The sequence below is a fragment of the Topomyia yanbarensis genome, chromosome 1 (assembly GCF_030247195.1).
Source record: "Topomyia yanbarensis strain Yona2022 chromosome 1, ASM3024719v1, whole genome shotgun sequence".
Classification (NCBI taxonomy): Eukaryota; Metazoa; Arthropoda; class Insecta; order Diptera; family Culicidae; genus Topomyia; species Topomyia yanbarensis.
The window spans coordinates 36315699-36329352 of record NC_080670.1 but is presented as its reverse complement, the minus strand read 5'-3'; the positions used below and the strand labels follow the sequence as shown (position 1 = coordinate 36329352).

The following is a 13654-nucleotide window of genomic DNA, read 5'->3' as shown; positions in this document are numbered from 1 at the left end:
GGTTAAGTACAATGAAAGTTACAAACTTTCCAAACTCGACCTTCTATTCCATCAGAAATATTGAAATGGGGTGTCTATATTAAATCGTTAGTCGTGGTCACAATAAAAAAGATGGGTGGGTAATGTCTGTCACATAACCGGAGCGTCGTGATTTCAATTCGAGACGTTAATTTAAATCTAATAATATTCAACAGAATCACGTTTGAATGGGAAATTTTCAAATAATTCTCTATGGTAATAATGGTGGTTCTGAAAAGAACCTTTTGTATCGGCGTTGGTGTTGATGGTGATGCGCTGGATCGTTGGATATTTTTGGCATGATAGTTACGTGCCTGGCGAACTGTTTTGTAGCCTCGAACAAAACGACAAGACTGGCTTCTTCGGGTACCATTACGGCTGAACTTTATAAGCTTAGCTCGACTTTGAAATCCTGCACAATCTCACGAATCAGACACTGGTAGGGCCATTTTGTTTGCTACTAGCACGGAGCTGCACAAAAAAAATCATTTAATGCAGTTAGTTCACAGAGGCTGCCAAAAAGCTCGAATAGAAGCATGCGACTTCAACATTTCTCTTAAACACATGCAACAACACATTCGTTTTGGTAATACTGATAATAACAGTAGAAAGGAATGGAAAAGCAGTGCACGAAACGAGCGAGAGGATAGTTTAATTTTTTGTTCCGTGTGCAAGCTACTTCTTTCCACACAACGTATTATGTTGATTGTTGAAAATTTGTTACACACCTTAAAATGAAAGTTTCAGTTTAACTCTCACTAGAACACAATTGATTGGTCCTGAAAAGAACCGTTGCTTATATTGTAATTTACGCCCACTCCCAGCGGACACTGTGAACCAGTTTGATTTCTTTTGCGAGAAAGTTACGTACTTGGCGCACTATTTTGTATCCTCAAACAAACCGACCAAGTAGGCATCACTGGCTTCATTACGGCTGAGTTTTGTAAGCGTAGCTCGACTTTGAAGTAATACACAACCTTACGAACCAGACGCTGGAACGTTAGCCAGCGGATTAGTTTCTCCGTTGCCCTTTATTTGGGGCGAAATACTGGCATGGCGACAGTTCCTGATCGGTAGTTGGTTGCGATGGGCCACCAGTAGCTGGGGCACTTTTGCGGACCGTCATCATTGCCAACTGCTTTCCTCCGGTGGACTGGCTGCTTGCTAGTGCTTGAACGAATACGAATGATGAGAAAAACCGACCGACCAATATTCATATATGAAAACACGAGAAAGCACTACTATCACTCTCTCGCTCGTTTTCGTGCCATTCCTGTGTCTTTCCTTTCCGTTCGGCTACCAATACTAGCATAACCAAAACGAATATTCTGTCTTTCCATCGCCTTCAATCTAGTGGCCAGTGCTAGCAAACTTGTATGTTCAGTTTTTCAATAACAACATTCCAACAATATTTTCAAAGAATGTTGCAGATTTGAAAAGAAGGAAGGAAAAGATTTTCACAAATTTAAATTCTTTTATGTTATTTGTTAGCGCGATAAAGGATATTCAGTTTGCTACTAGCAAGGAGCTGCACAAACAAATCGATTTATGCAGTTAATCAACGGAAGCTGCCAAATAGTTCAATAAAATAATTCAAATTGTAATAGCGACATGCAATTGTGGCAACACTGGCCATGGGATGGCGGGAGAATACGCACATTCGTTTTCGTTATGATGGTATTAGCAGCAGAAAGGAATGGAAATGCAGTGCACGAAAACGAGCGAGAGAGGATAATTTAAATTCTCTTTCTTTCTTTCCACACATCGTATTTCTTATATAGCTTTCTGAAAATTATTTGTTATTCACCATAAAATGTAAATTTCAGTTTAACACTTATTAGAACACAATTAATTGGTCCTGTAAAGAACCGTTTATTGTTTTATTGCGGGAGCATAATTCACACGCACTCCCCGCGGACACGGTGAGCCAGTTTAACTCTTATTAGAACACAGATTAGTTTCTCTGTTGCCCTTTAGTTGGGGCGAAATTCTTGCAGGGCGACAGTTCCTGATCGGGTTGCGATGAGTCACCAGTAGCTGGGGCACTTTTTCCGACCGTCGTCATCGCCAACTGCTTTCCTTCGGTGGACTGGCTGCTTGCTAGTGCTTGAACTTGAACGAATACGAATGATGAGAAAAACCGACCGACAGATATTTTTATAATCGCGCTAATATGCACTACTATCGCTTTCTCGCTCGTTCTCGTGCCGTGCATGAGCCTTTCCTTTCCGTCCGGCTTCTAATGGCCTAACCAAAGGAATATGCCGTCTTTCCCCCACCAACTGCTCTCGTCAAGCAACCCAATGCGAATAATCATAGGAACAAACATGTAGTGGACCTATATATAAACTTTTCATTATTTTATTGTTCGGTTGGTCTACCAAAGTGACGGCTCTGTGCGGGATGGGCTGAAAATTTTCACTTTTCCGAGTCGTTTTCGAAAGATTTTTCAAAACACAATTTTTTGTTATTAGTGCATGTTATACATACTTCAAATTTTAATACAGCATAGAGGAACATATTTTCAACAAATTGGCCTAAAAATCAAATCATTCTGTTAAGTATGATAAAAGTTATTCTAGCTCTTATGCAAAAACCGATTTCAAAACCAAATAAGTAGGATTTAGAAATGGTTGTGAAACGTGTTTTACTTGAAAAATTTTCTGGTTGCAGTTGAAAATCGAAATATTGAATCGAGTGGGAAACTAATGCGCATCTTGTGTAGGGGAAAGAGGGTAACAGTGGAACTATGAAAACAATACGTTTTCATAGTTCCACTGTTACCCTTTTTCCCCTACATGTTAGAGAATCAACTTGCGCATCTTTTACACCAGTTGCGCTTTAGTTGCACACGCTGAAAATAGGAGAAAAACCGAAAGATGCAAGTTCACTATTTCGATTTTCAACTGCAACCATAATAGCGTTATTCCGCTTTAGATTCCGCTATATACGGTTGAAAAAAGTTGGTCAAGAAAGGGTTAACAAATCATTTCGAGTTAGTTTCTACACTAAGAGAATAAATTTTGAATGTTGATCTCGAATAGAATTTTAGGCTGCTTTTTCCGTTTCGGATGGAAAAATGGATCAGTCTGTTCTTTTCTATAGAAGTAAAATTAATCATAATGTAATCGACTTACCGATATGCAAACATATTGTTCAACAAAACCTTACTTTAACTTCTAACTCTATGGGTCTAAAATTTCCCTAATTAGCAATCTTCAGCTAAAGGATTGTCGTTGGAACCACAAATAAAGGCAATATATTAACCTTAATTATAATTCACTTAGTCATGGAATAATAGGAAAAAGTCGACCGGAATGGTGGAAATTTCATTACCGATTTTTATTTCCTTTGGAATAATAATTATTTGTTCCAGCGGCTATAGTATTATTCATCGTTTTCATTAGCATCATTGGCGGCAATAACCGCCTCATAACGACCAGGTTGCTGGATATAGGCTCGGAAATGCGTACAAAATGATTTCTTCTTACCTTAGTGATAAACAGTAATTCCAGGTTGTTTCCAGATTTTTCGCAGATGACCACCAAATTAACAGTTATTAATAGCATCTGGTAATGATTAACGCTTCGAGTGTACGAACATCACCAAACAGTGAAGGCAAAAGTCATAAAACCAGTTGAGTAAATAATTAGATATTTCCCGGTAAGTTGATACTTATGTCTGGTGCTTAAGTAGCGAAAAGATGCATTTTTTCTTTTCCTACTCTAGCTCGTCAAAAGCCTTTCTTGTCCAGACATTCGTACACATCAAAAGATAGTCTGTTATGCTTACGAATCAAATCCGCCTCCATATGGCATATTTCGTATGAGAAATATTCGGATAATCCGACAAGGTTACTCATAATTAATGACTAGCGTCGACCATCTGCCTCTACTAATTAGATGGATGAGTTCATAGAAAACACTCGATTTCCGTAATTTCGGTGCTTCGTTGGCCTGGCTCCGAAAATTTTTCTTTCGTCTCAAAACCTTTCGAAATTGGCCAATACTGACGACTCCCATACTTGCCCTTTGGTGAACGATTTCACCCAAAGGAATCTGACTGACTGTTGGTCGATTTTTTAAAGTGTGATTATACGAAAAAAATAATTCAGCCGTAACATGAGAAAATATTTAGAACAAACAATTTTAGGTACAAGTTATACAACAGTCATAGTTAAATATTGAGCGTTACCTATTTGTAGTATTCAGTCGTTATTCTCTGATTGGGCCACACGCTCTGTCTAAATAACGAAATTGATCCTCTAGTTGAAAAAAGAACGTTAGTAGTCTAAATGCATCTGCTCACAACTCTAAATAGTTTCAGATTGATTGTCAAAGTAAGTTTGGCATTCAATTGTTTTTTAGTTGGACCAACTAAAAAGCGGCCCAGTTAAAAAGTGACCAACCAGCGAATCACGACTGTAGTGCCCATAGAGAAAGCTCAATCGAGTTCAATGCTGACGAAGGGAAAGTACCTTCACCTCAGCACGTGGTCGTCTGCTACGGAACTTGCCTTGATCCGGGTGGTGAATAGGCAAAGCAAAATATGACGAGTCAACCGGAGGTACTGACAAGTTGAGCAATGATTCGTAATTAAGTTAATGAAATCTTTTGTCGGAATTTCACGTTTCTAGTGCGACACACGATGTGAAAAATGATTGTTTTTCTATGTTTCGAATTAGCTACAGTAACAAATTGTCATTAACCTTATTAACAATAAGAAAATCGAAAAGATTATTCGAAGAATTTTTTTTTAATTGTGTACCCAATATGATATTTTTTACAAGATTCCCGTTTTACGAGTTACAACTTAATCCTATATAATATAAATTATTTAAAATTAATTGCTTAGCGAACGGAATAACAAACGTTCCTGATCATATTGTAAGAATTAGATCGCAGATTTTGCAGAAATTGATACTTTCATACACGCTCATTCAAAACTACTCAAAATTTGAGTTCAGAGCACTCAATTTCAAAAGTAATAGCAATATGTCAAAAAATGAGTTTTAATTTGAGTAGAACTAACTCATCCCTGGAGTAATCATTAAATGTTCAAACTTCTGAGTGAAAAAACTACTTACTCTCAAAAAAGTGTGTGGAATCAGGCGTCGACTTAAACTAAAAAAGAGTTTGCAATTTAAGACACTGATTGTTCATAAAACTAAAAGGTAAGTTTGATTGAGTTTCGCTTGTTTTCAATTCTAACTCTCAGTTATGTTTCTTTAGTTTCTGCAGTTTCCACAAGATGCCGATCGGCATAAAATAGATGCAGAAAAAGACCCTCAGATTAAATTTCCGGACATCGTAAACGCCTGGACAACGGACTGGAGGATCAGGTAAATTACATTTGGAATACCAATTCAGATTTTTGCAGCTTTCTTAAAAATGCGGAATGATTATTTCCGAATTTCCCTTTTGAGTAAAATGTACTCAAATTTGACATTTATGTCCCAAACTCAAAACTGAATAAACTAGGAAAACTCAATTTTTGACTACGTGCACTTTTTATGAAATTGAGTGGCTGGCAACTCAAATTTGAGTTGTTATCAATGAGCGTGTAGCGCTCCAAATAAGTAAAAACCACCCACTGAGACGTCCAAAAAATTGTTTCAAAATCGTTCAACACGGGTCCAACGATGGACGTTCGTTGAACGGTTATTTGGACGTTGTCCAAATTGGTCCAACGAACGTCCTGCATTGGACGATTTTGAAACCAACCGTTCTTAGAGGGCAGTCTTGTGCCGAAACCCATTCTACATAAAGGGTGCGTCAAGGATAAAACGCTGTAGAAAATAACCCATTGCGCATTTTCTGTTGAAAATTTGGGTAGAAGTAGTTAAGAGTGTATTGTTTACATTATGGAGTACTTGACAATCTGTAACTGTATTAGTGTGTTCAACGATTTGTTTTCCTCCACCTGTCATAGCTGGAGGAAAACAAATCGAAAATAGCTTTTCTGTCGGATTATTTTCATGATGAAACCTGACCAACCGATATTGTACGATATTTTACAGCGACATAGAGCATTTCCACACAGCTATAAATACTTTAGGTGAGCTAATTCAAATGTTCAAATTGGCTGATAGTTTTATATACGACAGCTGGAGGAAAACAAACCCCCAATTAGTGTGTGTGAAATGATTTGCATAGAACTCTATGTATTTTCATCGCTGTCAGTTTTTCGAAAATTGGAAAAAATGGCATCACCCGAAAAGCAACGTAGCGAATTGATCTTCCGTAAGCACCTCGAAAATCCGCAACTCTCTCATCGGGACATCAGAAAACAACTCGGAATAGTGCATTCAACGATGAGTCGTGTGATTAAACGTTACTACTCTGAGCATCGAACGGAAAGAGACATTCGGTAAGAATGGATGTTCTATTAGTGATCAGCATCACAAGCCTGAAGTGAAAGCCTTTAAACGGGCTCCCAATGCTTCTGTCGGGGATCTGGCCAAAAAGTTGAATCTGTCGAAGCCTTTCGTTCGGAGAGCCAAGGACCGGGAGGGGCTGCATACGTACAAAGTGCAGAAGGCTCCAAATCGTGATAAACCGCTTCAGGGGCTACTGTTCTTCCCTGGTCAGCACAAGTTTGATGTTCCGGAGGATGTAAGGAAACAGAAACTTTCAAAGTTTGCCACTAAATATATGATTTGGCAAGCGATCTGCTCATGTGGCAAACGAAGTGTGCCGTTCGTGACTACCGGGACTCTAAACGAAGAGATCTACCTCAAGGAGTACCTACAAGCGTCTGCTTCCTCTGTTAAAGCAACAGAGGGCTCTACGATCTTCTGGCCGGATCTAGTTTCGTGCGACTATTCAACTGTCCTGGAGTGGTACGAAGTCAATGGGGTCACTTTCGTATCCAGGGATATGACCCCCCCCCCCCTCCTAACGCACCGGAACTAATGCCCATCGAAACATATTGGGCGAGTATGATGCTGGCACTTCGGAAGCATCCCAAGAAGGTCGAATCTGAGGAAGACATGAAGAAAAAGTGGATATCCGTACAGAGGAAGCTGTAGCCAGATGTTATACATATCCTAAGTGGACTTAAGCGTAAGATGCGAGCGTACGGTTATGGTATTAAAGTTGAATGAAAAAAATAAACCAAAAGCTAATGGGTTAAATTTTATTGTCTAAAAGTTTGAAAAGGATCGGTCCACTAGATAATTTTCTACAGCGTTTTTCCGTGACGCAATTTGATGTGGGACACCCTTTTGCGAAACTGTGAGTGCTATAACCACTAAGATCATAGAGATGAATAGAGGCACTAAAATGAATTATGGAGCCATTTGCCCTCGTTTATCTGGTTCACGCTATCAGAAAAGTACCGATTATGTAATTATCTTCACCCAACTGAGGCCTTCCGTGCAGGAAATCAATAATAAATAAAATCACATTACTTATTTTTGAGTTTCTGTGCCTGAGTTGGGCGTTGGGTAAAACACTCATTGGGAAATGGTGTGATTTGTGGAGATAATACAAGGCGGATCTTATTTTGTAATTGAAATAGACTTACCTGAAGGTGCGGTATCCGAGAAGTTTTGGACAAAATGCCGCCATCAGTTATTCTTCGAAAGCTTCTATAGAAATGTACTAGATCCCGCGTTCCTTGAATTGAGTACCTAGAAAATGCATGAGTTATTTAATGATTGAGTTTTATCATCCAACGTCAAGGTTCAACCACAGATAACAGACGTTAAGGCTCGATTTGAATCGTGTGTAAATACCCGCTACTGAAATTCCGAATAAATCAGACGTCTGAAACACGTTTGGCAAACGTTTGTAGATGGCGCAGTGATCGATAGAATGCAGTTAGAGTGCAGCTGTCAAACACGTGTAGCAAACAGTTGCGCAGATGGCAACTGGATGGATTTCCAACGTTTATCAATTTGAAAGTTTACACAGGTTTTTGAAGAAATTTTGTTCTAGCCCAAACGTCTGTTATCTGTGGTTCAACTATGAAAACTTTGAAAAGTGGCCATCTTGGAAAACGAACAAAAGCAGCTTTATCTCACACCGTTGAAGAAATTGTTGGGAATTTGAGTATACCGATTTTGTCAGTGATCCATAATTTGACTAAATAAGTTTGAAGCTCGCAGTAAATAACAAATTACAGTAAGTAACCTAGAAAAAATTTCAATAAACTACCTGTCGCTCAGGGATACCAGGTATCTTTTTCAAATGTCTTCACATTTTATAAAAAATGTTTTCAATTGTATTCAACGACCAGGATTCTGAATTGGTTATTGATTTTGAGTCAGAATTCTTCCAGAAGTCAGTCAAACATCCGAATAAATTTGTCTTCAGAATGAAAAACTCGTCTTCACAACATTTCAAATGTCTTCAAAATGAAGACAAATCTTCAAATCTGGCATCTCTGCTCTCGCTACACATAGTAAAACAATGTTGGTTGAAATAAGAGTCTTTCGCTTTTAGCAAAAGCCAACACATACTCTTGGTTTAAAAATAAAACTTTTATTTTGATTATTCTTCTTGATTAGTTTAAGGTTTACCACGTTCTCCGTTCAACGTTTGTATTTGCTAAGAGCGGAATTCTTCTACTTTTACCAATATTTTTTCCGCGTGTGGTATATATTTTAACCTATCTACATACGAACAATCATAAAACAATAGATAATAGTTTCTACTATTCAACTTATTATCGACCCAGAGTTCTCGCAGTAGATGTACATTAAAACTTCAAGCATCAATAAATGTTACTGTCCAGCAAAAAATAATACAAAAAATCACATTGAATTTTACTGTTTCTGATGAAAAAATGTATGGAAAAACTTAGATTTTTTAATGTTAAGTTATATAACCACCCCCGATTCGACTGCAAAAATCAATTATGCATTGAGATTTAATGTGGAAACGTTAAAACGTATTGTTTCTGTATTGTTGCATTAGATTGCACCTGACTGTAAAGTATTGTAAAATTACTGTACTGCCACAATGAAATTTATGGTTTTCTTACTGTACATTTTTATACGGGAAGTCACTATTTCGTGTACTGGGCAACGAAAAAACAACACGCTGAGCGGCGCTGCAGTCAAAACAATTATGTTTGTTAATTTAGGTATTAAAAATTAAAGAAAAAATTATTTTCGTTATTGTGAGTTATAAAAAAAAGAAAATATTGTACGCTTCATTGAAAACGAGCCATTCAATCATTTTGAGGCGACGAATTGATTTGGCGTCTTTTAAATAAATGCCGAAAAACGCCGACAAATATATATTACCCAAGTTTAATGTGTTGTAATTATTTGTTCTAACTGAATTTATCAATAAAATTTACTGAAAACTGTGATTCGAAAGTTTCAACTTTTCGTATGTTTTATTTACAATAAGGTTTTTACACAAAATTGCACCACCTATTATTAAAGTGTCATTGAATCCATACGAAAGCCATCGCGTCGAATCGTACGCTGCGACGAAAAATAACTGCCACTCCTCGTTTGGAAAAGCACGGATATAATTTATCAGTGTTTAACCAATGAATAAGCAACACATGGACACCCCTTGCCATGTCTGTGCTGTGTGCATTCCCCCGAACTGACAGCATAACTTTGACAGCCAAATATGCGTCAATTGCAAATGTCAACAAGAGAAAAATCGACGACGAGAGAAGGCAAAAATTTGTCAACAGTTTTAGTAATTTGCAGTATTGCTCACTATTATTTGCAACAAAAATAGTGTTTAGTCAATCGCTTCGCGCTCCAGTAGCTGCTTTAGCAGTAGAAGGTAAGTTTTTGCACTCGTCTTCAATTTAATGAGGATCATTAATTAGGAAAACGAATTTTGAAAATGCTAAGTGTGCACTTGACCTCAGTTGTTTTTTTTCTTCTAGTTCGAGACAATGGCTGGAAATGTAGTGAGAATGTCCCAGCCCGGAACACCAGCCACAACTCAACCTAGCTACATGAAAGTGTTCATTCAACGAGATTACAGCGAAGGCACCTCCGTCAAGTTTCAAACCAGATTCCCACCGGAGCTGGAAAGTCGGGTGAGTTGTTGCCTTCAAAATAAATTATCTGCTTTCGCAAGCAGCAGCTGCTGCTCGCGAGTTGTTAATTTGATTAAACCGTTTGTCACCGATTCCAGATCGATCGGCATACGTTTGAGAGCACGATGAACAAACTGAACGAATATTTCGTCGAGGCTGAGAAAGGTTCCTGCAGTACGTACTGCGAGGGATGTCTGGCATGTATCACCGCCTACCTGATCTACATATGCACCGAAACGCACTACGAAAAGGTAAGTTGCCATTATGTAGTATGTAATTAGAGCCTAGAACAAGCCGATTGAATCATCTTAATGTAGGGGATTATGAAATACTGTGTCAAACTGTATACAGAAAACGGTATAGCGTTATTCATTAATTAACAACATGCTGAATAACTATATTTTCATTACGACTAGTAAAATTAATTGATACTACTCTGCACCTTCCCCAGTGTTTACGCAAGGTGTCCAAGTACATCGCGATGCAGAACGAGCGTGTCTACAATCCAAAAGGACTGCAGATCACCGATCCGGTCTGTCGTGGTCTGCGAGTCATAGAGATCTCGATATTGGATCGTCCCGGGCGCACGTGACTGCCGCTGTCGCATTCCACTGAGGAATTCTTTATGTAATCATGGAGAAAACTGAAATGCATTGATACAAACAAAAAACGACAAAACTAGCAGCATTATTTAAAAAAAAACAAAATAACGTGGACAAAAGTTGGGTAGGAATGTTGTAGAACTATAGCGTAGAATATAACGTGAAGCATATTGATGATGAGCGTATATAGTGTTCCCAATGGTCTCCAGGAAAGACCGATTCCAGATGTGTTTAGTACTGATTTTGTTTACAACATTTGGTAAAGCATTGCTTTTTGGCCTTCATTAAAAGGCATTTGGTTAGGGCTCGAGAGCATGCGACGATAGTAGAAAAATTAAAATTATCAACTGAATAAGCAGTTCTTTTGTATGGAAGTAGTAGTACATAGCAAATGAAGATGACAAATATAGTAACCAATAGGTACGGGAAACAAGAACTCATATGTTCTTGATGTGTATGAAAAATATAATAAGTACATCTCATTTATCAAGAACCTTTTAAACTAACGAGTCCTATTTTTACCTTTGAGTGTTACCTTCCAACGAAACTCCTTACAGTCCAATGATTCGCAATGCATATGCTGCAGCTTTCCGTGGTAAATATTTAAACATTGTTTGGGTAACATTTGATTTCTCTAAACAAGTCGGGCCATTTGAGTATTGCGTTATTTAAGAAAAGTTCTTAGCCACACACAACTTCCGCAAAAGTAAGAAATTGAAAATAACGCGCATTGTTGAGTGTTACCAGAATCCGAGTACCTTCCGGTTATTCTTGACATTGTAGGAAAGGTTTAGAACTAAACGGTGTGAAAATATATTTATTATTTGAATAAAATATATGTTTGTACATATCGGCTTCTTTTTTCTGGCAATCCGAATCCTGCTTTCGGACAGTTTGGCAAATGGACTCAGGTACAGAGACGTATTGTCTGGAGTGAAGCATCGAGTAAGGATCATATGTCATACAAATTGGAAATCTCACAAGGGTAAATGATAAGGAATTGATTACTCCAGCGCACGCGTGGATGGCTCCCCGAATGAGCAGCCGCTGGTGATGGAAGAAGATTTCGCTAGAGTTTCGGAAGGTGTTGCACAAAATACAACTGCGCGAGTGCTGGAGGGTTAACAAACATATACACTGCCCGTAGTCAGTCACATGTTCTATAGGATTCTCTATCCACATGGGACTGACCTGCGATTATAGGCAGTACAGCAGTTCAATAATGAAACAAGGTATTTATTTAATTATGTGTGTTTTTGTATTTCTTTATTAATAATATTACTACTAGGGTTGCCACCTCTGGTGAGGCTTTCGGCCGGAGATTCGAGAGAAGCATGAATATACGCTGAAATCGGACAGAAATTTGATTCAAATGGATTGCTCGACACTTTAAAGCATACTAGAGATGTTTTTTAAGTACCTACCTAATGAGTTGAAAAAAGAAAAACTGTAAACTATTTAATTCCTTTTTAACTCGTCAGTGTAGCAATTTAGCACTGGTTGGAAAATTTTAAAAATTGACTCACATTCACCGCAGGGTACTTTGTTTTTGCAAACCATATTGCTTTTCTGAGTAATTCCCCGGTTAACCACAAAGCACCAGTCACTCTCGCTGTGGAGGATAAGTCAATCGAGCATTGCTCTTCGCCGATGCTAACAGGAAAAGGAAAGTAAAGCAGGCAAGAAAGTGGCATCGCCCAAGCAGCACACTGCGATGTCTTCCAGAATTATTTGTTGAACTCGAAGCCAGTTAGACGACACCATAGTCGCTAAGGAGAATCCAAAAAGGAGCAAAGTTCTCCTGCCTGGCTCAAAGTTAAGGATCGCTTCAGAAGCAGCAAACGCTAACTCGAAAAAACTCGTTTGAAACAAAAACAAAATCAGTGCTAATAGTTAAAAATTATTCGTCGTCTCACTAGACCCGGAGAAATTGATGTAAAACCTGGAGGTCCGGTGATCGCTCCCAGAAACCGGAGTCTACGTGTCAATCCCGGTGGGGTGGCAACCCTAATTACGACAACTTGTCAGCATATATGAATAATTTCTGTTCGGTTTCTGTCTGGTCAATTTCTGTTCAAGTTAGTCTTGTAATTCTCGACAAACATATATGATTGGGGCTCAAAAGCCAACTGTCAAAATTCTCTTTAGGAGGAAAATCCGGCCGAACCGGTAATCGCCCAGCACAGCCTGTAAAGGCTAGTTCACAGTTCGGGAAATGGATCACGGGATTTCGAACGGGATTTGCGTCGGGATTTGATCAGGGTAAATTTCCCGCCGAGATCTCTCCAAACTGTCAAACCAAAAACTCTGCTGCTTCTTAAAAATACAAACAGTATCCAACTTGCAGCAAATTGCAAACCTTCTAAAAATACTATTTTCCCCGTCGGAAACAATTTATGTTGAATTGTTCCCGGCCGGATTTCTGTGTGGAGAGTTTTAAAATCCCGTGATGTTTCCCGCGGTTGGGTTTACACTTCAGGAAAACTGTCATTTTTGTGTAGACTCAATTCCCGTCACGGGATTTGAAATCCCGAGCTCCATTTAAAATACACAAGGACCCAAATCCCGTGACACGTTTTCCGAACTGTAAACTAGCCTTAATAGCAATAGCAAGCAAAAGAGAACAATTTTCTCTTTCGTTGACTACTATGCACCGTGCTATCACCCAATAACGGTTTCTCCAGAATTTTTCCTCAAAGTGAATTTTGACATTTGGCTTTTGAACCCTTATCATATGTTTGTCGAGAATTTCTCTTCCTCGAGATGGAAGACTGGCAACATTGCAATGAATGAAGTAAACAGCAGAATTTATTGTTAGCTGCGGATCATTATTATTTGAATCTAAGAGATTTGAATTTTAGTGCAATGTAACAATTATTCAGAAATAGATCTTTTGAAATGTGCGAAAAATAGGTTCGAGAGTAAAGTTAAATTGTGCGTCTAAACGTGTAGTGTTACAAAAAGTTCGGAATAAATAAATGTGATAGTGCGGTCAAATCAATGACATCCATGTTGGA

General features: G+C 38.4%; 1 protein-coding gene across 1 annotated transcript; it reads left to right on the top strand.

Moving 5' to 3' along the window:
* Positions 1–9617: 9617 nt before the first annotated feature.
* On the top strand, positions 9618–11485 carry LOC131677375 (golgin subfamily A member 7). The gene is made up of 4 exons (XM_058957158.1): positions 9618–9773; positions 9880–10035; positions 10134–10286; positions 10487–11485. Exons 2-4 carry the CDS (start codon positions 9889–9891, stop codon positions 10625–10627), a joined length of 441 nt encoding a protein of 146 aa, XP_058813141.1. The 5' UTR covers positions 9618–9773; positions 9880–9888; the 3' UTR covers positions 10628–11485.
* Positions 11486–13654: the final 2169 nt, after the last annotated feature.